This window comes from Fragaria vesca, linkage group LG7 (genome assembly GCF_000184155.1).
Source record: "Fragaria vesca subsp. vesca linkage group LG7, FraVesHawaii_1.0, whole genome shotgun sequence".
In the NCBI taxonomy this organism is placed as follows: Eukaryota; Viridiplantae; Streptophyta; class Magnoliopsida; order Rosales; family Rosaceae; genus Fragaria; species Fragaria vesca.
Window position 1 is genome coordinate 3393589 of NC_020497.1, and position 7973 is coordinate 3401561.

The 7973-nt window shown below is 38.4% G+C and overlaps 1 protein-coding gene and 1 pseudogene across 1 annotated transcript; both read left to right on the forward strand.

Moving 5' to 3' along the window:
- Positions 1–2158: 2158 nt before the first annotated feature.
- Positions 2159–4821, forward strand: LOC101309083 (transcription factor bHLH13-like). The gene is made up of 2 exons (XM_004306609.1): positions 2159–2399; positions 2679–4821. The coding sequence occupies exon 2, from the start codon at positions 2681–2683 to the stop codon at positions 4529–4531; it is 1851 nt and encodes a 616-aa protein (XP_004306657.1). The 5' UTR covers positions 2159–2399; positions 2679–2680; the 3' UTR covers positions 4532–4821.
- A 2657-nt stretch (positions 4822–7478) lies between these two features.
- On the forward strand, positions 7479–7951 carry LOC101292748 (annotated as a pseudogene).
- Positions 7952–7973: the final 22 nt, after the last annotated feature.

The following is a 7973-nucleotide window of genomic DNA, read 5'->3' on the forward strand; positions in this document are numbered from 1 at the left end:
CCAAAACTCAATACGAAACTGGGCCTAAGTGAGTCAATACGTACATCATGCTAAATTTTACAATTATATTGTTCGTTAGTTTTTTTGTGTAAATCATGTTTACTTATTAAAGACGGATATTATAAATTATATCAAACGAATGAGTTTAATAAAAGAAGATGAAAATGTGTAAATAAATTATTTAGTTAAAGCTTAGATATATGACAATGATTCTAAAGGTAAACGCCATACTATTACCGATAGATTTTTATTTGTTTTTAAAGAAATTTGTCATTGCACTTCGTTAAATTGACTTACATCTATTCATTTCAGACCAAATTTACAACTAATTATAATAATAAGTGCTTAGTTAAAATTACACTCTATTACAAATCTTATTCAATTACCCGCTTTAGTTGAATATAGAGAAAAATAAAAACCAAAACATTATATGCCACAAATAATATATGTTCTTATCCACAGTTGACTATTAATAATTACGTTTAATTGTCGTAACAATATAAATGTCATATTAGCCGTTACACACTTATACCTGTTTTAGGTAACAATGAACCACACGTCAAAGTTGAATCAAGTACAACTATGGAAAAGAAACTTTGAATGAATTTGTCCTAGTAGCCTTCTCTCCTAGTGGTATAAGACCCATTTTGTCTAAATTTTACCAAGGATATCCGTAAGGTTTCTTAACGCTTACATGTAATTTCACATAGAATAGTTTTCGGAAATACACTTTTACACGTGTTGCCTTGTAAATTATTTGTTATTTTATCATCAATATTAAATGTTTAATCCCAGTCTCCCATACATGATGAAACACACACGTTTCAAGCTTTCAGCTTGGAGAAAATTTTGAAGAGGAAAATACAAAACAAATGGCCGGTAAATCAACGTCTACACATATGTTGTTACTTATTAGTGACGTCATTCTAATTCACGCTTAACTATTAATAATTAAACGCATAATCATTGTCACAAAAGTAAAAAGGCATGTTGAGTTGATGTCGCATGCATTGGCACGTATAATTCATGTCATTCTAATTCACTCACGATTATCAATGATATGACACTTAGTCGAAACTATTACTGAACTACACGTTTCAGTTAAATCGGGAGGACAAATCTAAACAAAATGTTAGATTGACTCTTAGTCTTGTATTCGCATAGAATCTTTGTCAGATTATCATACACAAACACCTGATCATGGTTGCAAAATGTTAATACCACCATACACATGTTTTACGTATAAAATTTGTAGTTTCCATATACTCCAACCTACAAAGTATAAACGACAAAAAGTAAATCATAAAATCGTTATTGCCACTCGTTTTGGTTGAGTAAGTAAGGAAATATGCAAAATAACTTTCAAATCTTTTATTCTCTCTCGCATTACCACAAACTTCGTAACGTATTCAACATTTGTTTTAGCATATTAAGGAAATATGCGAACAACTTTCAAATCTATTCTATCTCTTATTACCACAAACTTCGTATCACATTCAACATTTGTTTTAACATTGTAAGGAAATATGCAAACAACTTTTAAATCTATATACTCTCTGTCATTATTATATCCACAAACTTCATATTGTATTCAACATTTCTTCGAATATGTTAGTCCATATTACCACCTAATGTAGGATACTACAGTTCATCCTACATTGTTACTTTAGCACCAAAGTTGTGCTAGCAGATAAAAGATTCCCATATTACATTATCAAAACCCAAAAGCAAACAATACCAAAATAACCGTCGCAGGTTATTCATGTGTGCCTAATATGGACGCATGAAAATCAGAGACCCTCTTCTCCTACACACCTCACTAAACTCGTGAGAACCAGAGAATTGTTCTGACCAAGAAAACTACGTCTGTTGAAATAAAAGCGTTACACAAGATTTTTCTTACCTTTTTTTTCCCTGATTCCCATATGAGTCCTCCCCAAGTTTGCTATAAAATCCCCATGAAATAGTTACTCGAATCCACACAGCCTCTCTCTCTCTTTCTATCTCTCTCAGGTGCTTCAGAATCTTTGCCGACTAGTCTAGGAGAGAAACAAAGCCCTCCCTCCTCCAATTTAACCAGGGTTAAAATCTAACCCCAAATAAAGCTCGAGCCTTTAAACCAAGGTCCCAATCCACTTGACGATTTCGAAGTCCCATGCGAAACAAAACCAAACAAACCCAGTTTCTCCTACCTCTTACACTTTCGCTAAGGCCAAAGCTTTGGTTTTTAATGGCGTCCCTGGTTGGCTTTTGAAACATAAAAACAGAGAGACCCTGTTTGGTTTTTCCGGGAAAATTGAACTCAAACTGTCACTTTCCCGGGGAATGGTTTCAGTGCCCAAGTCTCTTCCTTTATTGCCTTATCTAATTGCTGCCTCATGATCCCATTGCCGAAACTGGTGCGTGTTCTTCAATCCCAATTCTTTTTTCTTCTTAAAATTTCGATTCTGCTCTGTTCTGGGTTCTCTCTGAAACTTTGGAATTTTTTTTTTTAAGATCTGAATTGAAAGTTATGGTCTTTGTTGAATGTATGAGATTTTAGCTGTTGGGTAGGTAAGGGAAGATTGTTCTTTGCATGTTTTGGGACGCTTTTGTGGTTTTTTGGGGTTCAGATTTGATCTGGGTATTGAATAGGTGATTGAATTTTGTTGTTTGTTGTTGTGTTTTTTGGATTGCAGAGATGAAGATGGAGATGGGTTTAGGTGGTGGGGTTTGTAAAGAGGAAGACATGGCCATGGTGGCTGCAGTTTTAGGCACTCGGGCTTTTGATTACTTGATTTCGAGCTCTGTTTCTTCGAATGAGAATTTATGCATGGGCATAGGCACCGATGAGAGCTTGAACAGCAAGCTTTCAGATCTTGTGGAGCCTCCAAACGCCTTGAATTTCAGCTGGAACTATGCGATTTTCTGGCAGATTTCGAGGTCCAATTCCGGGGATTGGGTGCTGTGTTGGGGGGATGGGGCTTGTAGGGAGCCAAAGGAGGGTGAGGAGTCTGAAGCTTCGAGGAATTTAAGTCTCAGGCTTGAGGATGAGACCCAGCAGAAAATGAGGAAGATAGTGCTGCAGAAGTTGCACACTTTGTCTGGGAGCACAGATGAGATGAATGGTGCTCTTGGGTTGGACCGTGTTACTGATACAGAGATGTTCTTGCTTGCATCTATGTATTTTTCGTTTCCAAGAGGTGAAGGTGGCCCGGGCAAGTGTTTGGCATCTGGGAAGCAGGTGTGGCACTCGGACTTGTTGAAGTCGGGGTTGGATTATTGTGTCCGGTCATTTATGGCCAAGTCTGCTGGAATCCAGACCATTGTTTTAGTCCCAACAGATATTGGTGTGGTTGAACTTGGTTCAGTAAGATGTATAGCTGAGAATTTGGAACTGTTGCAGTCAATAAGGTTATTATTTTCGACACAGGCCTCACTAACAAGGGCTAAGCCAATGGCAGTGTCGCCAGGCATGAGCAACAAGAGAGATGAGATAGCTGGACATCAAAATAATTTAAGCATTGTGGAGAGAGGAGGGGAAGGAGTTCCCAAAATTTTTGGCCAAGACTTGAACTCGGGGAACCCTGGGCGCCCTCGGTACAGGGAGAAACTTGCTGTTAGAAAGGTGGAAGAGAGGCCGTGGGATGCCTATTCAAATGGGAACAGGATTGCATTTTCCAGTCCTCAAAATGGAATTCACGGTTCAAGTTGGGGACAAAGTCATGTTGGCGTGAAACAAGGGAGTCCAGCTGGGGTCTATGCTTCACAAGGACCTGTAAATAATTTGCAGGAGCTTGCCAATGGTGGCAGGGATGATTTTCGGCTCAAGCCCTATCAACCGCAAAAGCAGACACCTATGCAAATTGACTTTTCTGGGGCTACTTCAAGGCCCTTGGCGGTTGCTCGACCCATTGTTATTGAATCGGAGAATTCAGATGCTGAAGCTCCATTCAAGGAAGAGCTGCCTGGCACAGCTGAAGAGAAGAGGCCACGAAAACGGGGTAGGAAGCCAGCAAATGGAAGAGAAGAGCCCCTCAATCATGTTGAAGCAGAAAGGCAGCGTCGGGAGAAGCTGAACCAGCGTTTCTACGCTTTACGAGCTGTTGTGCCAAACATATCCAAGATGGACAAAGCATCCTTGTTGGGAGATGCCATTGAATATATCCAGGATCTGCAGAGAAAGCTTAAGGATATGGAATCCGAGAGGGAGAGTGCAGGAGGCACTTCAAGAGATACCTCAGCTTTGGTAGCTAACCCAAGTTCAGAAAATCAAATCCAGGCTCACCAGGTCGACATTCAAGCTGGGCAAGACGAGGTTATTGTAAGGGTGAGCTGCCCTATAGATTCACATCCTGCATCAAGAGTCATCCAAGCATTTAAAGAAGCACAGATCAGTGTTGTTGAGTCGAAATTCACTGCAGCAAACGATTCTGTGTTTCATACATTTGTTGTCAAGTCTCAAGGATCTGAACAATTGACGAAGGAGAAGTTGATTGCAGCATTTTCCAAGGAATCCAACTCCTTACAATCGTTGTCATCAGTTGGTTAGTACTGAGAATTGCAATTAACATAGTCCATAGGTATTATTGTAGTGAAGGGCCCAATGAAGTTTCTTTAAGAGGTTTTGATATACCGCAGGTATCCTAAAAGGAATAGCATTGCTAGCTAGAAGTAGAAACTACCTTAATGACCAAGTAGTGAGCAAATTTTCTGTGATTATTTTATAGCATACATAGTTGGTCGTAAGTATTCTTGCAAAGCCAATTACATTTCTAAGCTTAACCAACTATAAAATTGTTGGTTGACAAGAAGCTGATAGATTTCTTTTGATTTTCCAATATTAGTTTTGCAGAGCTTTTGTTCTTTGCTCTACATATGCTTCTTACCAGCATTATTATTGTTTACTGTTATTCTTATCATTCTATTATTTGTGGACATGGTGTTATATAAATTGACTTCATGCTTCCTGTGTCCTCCAAGGAATTGAATGAAGTTAGATACAGAATCTACATGTAAAGGGTTTTCAAAATCCTTCCTCATTTTCCTTTCCAGAGTTGTAGATTTGTCTGAGGAGTTCAATGGATTTTCACTTTGTCTTAAATCCATCATCTTAATTATCACAGCTGAAATTCTGAAACTGTTTGATGAAATTCATTTCTCCTCTCCTTGTTCTTCTTCATCTACTTAAATCAGGTTTAATGGATGATGATTCATCAGTAGCTGTTTCTTCCATGTGATGAATTTGGATTTTCAACAAAAACAAACATGTTTCTGTATTCCAAATCAAATCATCTTTATCAATTACACCAACCTTTAGAAATTAGACATGTCATATTTACTGCAGAATTTTCAATTTTGTGCTCATTAGTCTTGTCGCAGTGGGGGCCGGGTTATTCTGCTCTACAGAAGCTTGACTTTTGGTTACATCTCCTTGTTCACTCATATTGTAACATATGTTTCATATTTCCTACTCATTATTGGCATACCGAAAATATCTCAAAAATGTGCCTATTTGGGTCACATTTTTCCTCATTGATTCTGGCTTTGCTTTCCCATGGTTATTGGTTTCCGTATGTTCTGTTTGCTTGCTAGTGTTCCTCATCCATTTCAAAAATATGATGTTCAGGTGTTTATCTATTATCAGAGCAACTAATGGTGTTTGGTAAACCATATATGCCCTTTATTTAAATTACTGGCATCAACTGCACAGATATGTAGAGCTTTTGGTAATCTGATTTATATATTTTTGTCTTGTGGGGAACATTCTTAAAATCAGTTTCTTTATCTTTTCCTCTTGTTTTAGCAAACAAGTGAGCTTTGCATTGATGCACATGAAAAAGGAGCAAAGGAATAGATCCTGTTCTCAAATTCTAGGCCATCCCTTTTGATATTTCTCCTTTCTATAAAGGAGTTGAGGTATCTATAATCCTACCAGCAAAAGAATTTCAGCTGGAAAAAGCATAGAATTATTTACAGCATGGTTCCAAGATTCCAGCACATACAGAACTAGCAATGATCTAAGTAAATAAATAGAATAAAGCAAGTCATTTGGCTCTTGAACAAGATTACACTGAACAAACTACAATGGTGGTCCAATCACCACTGGTACCTTCATCTCTTTGACTTCCTCCTAACCACTCAAGCATAGCACTCATGAGAGATATCATGTGCTGCATGTGTGTCCTTAAAAAGGCAAAGCCTATGAAAAGTTGAAGGCAAGAAGGAAAAAAAGATAAGGAAAGTATTACACTGCACTTCTGCATCATCTAAATTGGGTAGTGAATAGAATCTCAGGCTCTTAAGTCTCAACCCTCTCATGCTAGATTCATCTCCATTTTTAGAGCTAAGATTGGGTCGCATGTTGCTTGCACCCCACAATAACTACACACCCAAATCTTCTCATAAGTGATTCAGTTATTTGCATGATCTTAATTAAGCCTTTTCTGGTTTGGTGTAGCTAGCTACTTGCAAATATGCAGAAATATGTGGCCAAACTAAATGGAGGGCCTCCTCAAGTTAGGCATTTTTCTTTATGCCTACATCTCCTTGCATTGTTTGGTCTATTTGGGATCTTCTGTCTCGGACTTTTCCTATTGGTAGTTCTGGTACTGATAATTCTACAAAGCTGCATATTATGTGGTGTTTGTAGCGTCTAAGACATTTAGAGCCAACTATCTCATTGACATGTGGAAATTGTGTTTGTTAAGTACAGTGTTTTAAGCTGCAAGCAAAGCATATGTCCAGGTTGCTGTGCAGAAAAATTATCTAACTAATTGTGAAAATTTCATGGTTTCCGGAGTTTCAATTCTTTGAAATACTGTAGAACTTTCAAATGGAGAAATTTCATGTTGTTATTTTTTTGGTTAAGAAAACCCCATACCTTGATTATGGAATGGAAGCTTCCCCTAGTTCCATGATATCTAGCATGATACAACTGTTGACCAGAGACCAATACCTAGGAAAAAAACCATATTTCAGACTACTTCTCCAGCATGACTGGGAAATCAATAGTCAATGCATGCTTACCATTAGTCGACAAATCAACTGGTTGAAAACAAAGCTATGATCATATAAAAGCAAGGGCTTCCAAGGTTTTATTCTCAGAGCGTGAAGAATTTGACTGATTTCAATGAAATACAATGGTACTTGACAAGCAAGTAATTTCAAAGTTCAAACCTTTTGTCATTACCAAGAATATTGGATATGATAGAAATATCGGTCTAGCTAGCTAGCTACCGTGTTGGACTTGTTTCTGCTGTTTGATGAATAAACATTTACTATATATCTATTTGTTGATCACTGTTTATCTACAGTGTTTTACTGTTCATCTACAGTAACACAGTTTTGGGCTCGGGCTGTATTTCGTCGCAGTGTTTGCCGTGTTTTGCCCATACTTTTTCCTATGTTATTCCGACTTTGCCCTTTGATCTTGGCTCGCCGTCTCTTGAACCTTCCAGAATAGGAACGGTCTGGAAAAAGTAGGTTAGTGGGTAGGAATGGCAGCAGGAAGCTCATCATCAAAGATGGGAGAAGAGCAGGAGGAGGGGAGCATCAAGTGGAGCGGGAAGGAGTACACGGTTAGATTATGCGGCGACGACACTCTGGGCAAGCTCAAGCGCCGAATCTGCCAACTCACCACCGTCCTCCCCAAATGCCAAAAGCTTCTCTACCCTAAACTCCTCCCTTCCAAACTCGCCGACGACGCCGTTTTGCTCTCCTCTCTCCCTTTCAAGTCCTCTCTCAAATTGACCATGATTGGTACTATAGAGGATGATATTATCGTGGACCCCGTCGACTCTCCTGACATTGTTGATGACTTTGAGCTCGGCCAAAATGAGGCTGTTGATATCAAAGATAATCATCTCAATAACTAGAAATTGAGGAGGCGTATTGATCAGTACAAGGGCCATCTCTTTTCCCTTTTTTTTTCTTTTCTTTTTCAGTACAAGGACCTTTCCAGAGATCTTGAGACCTTCTCTTTTTTTTTCCTT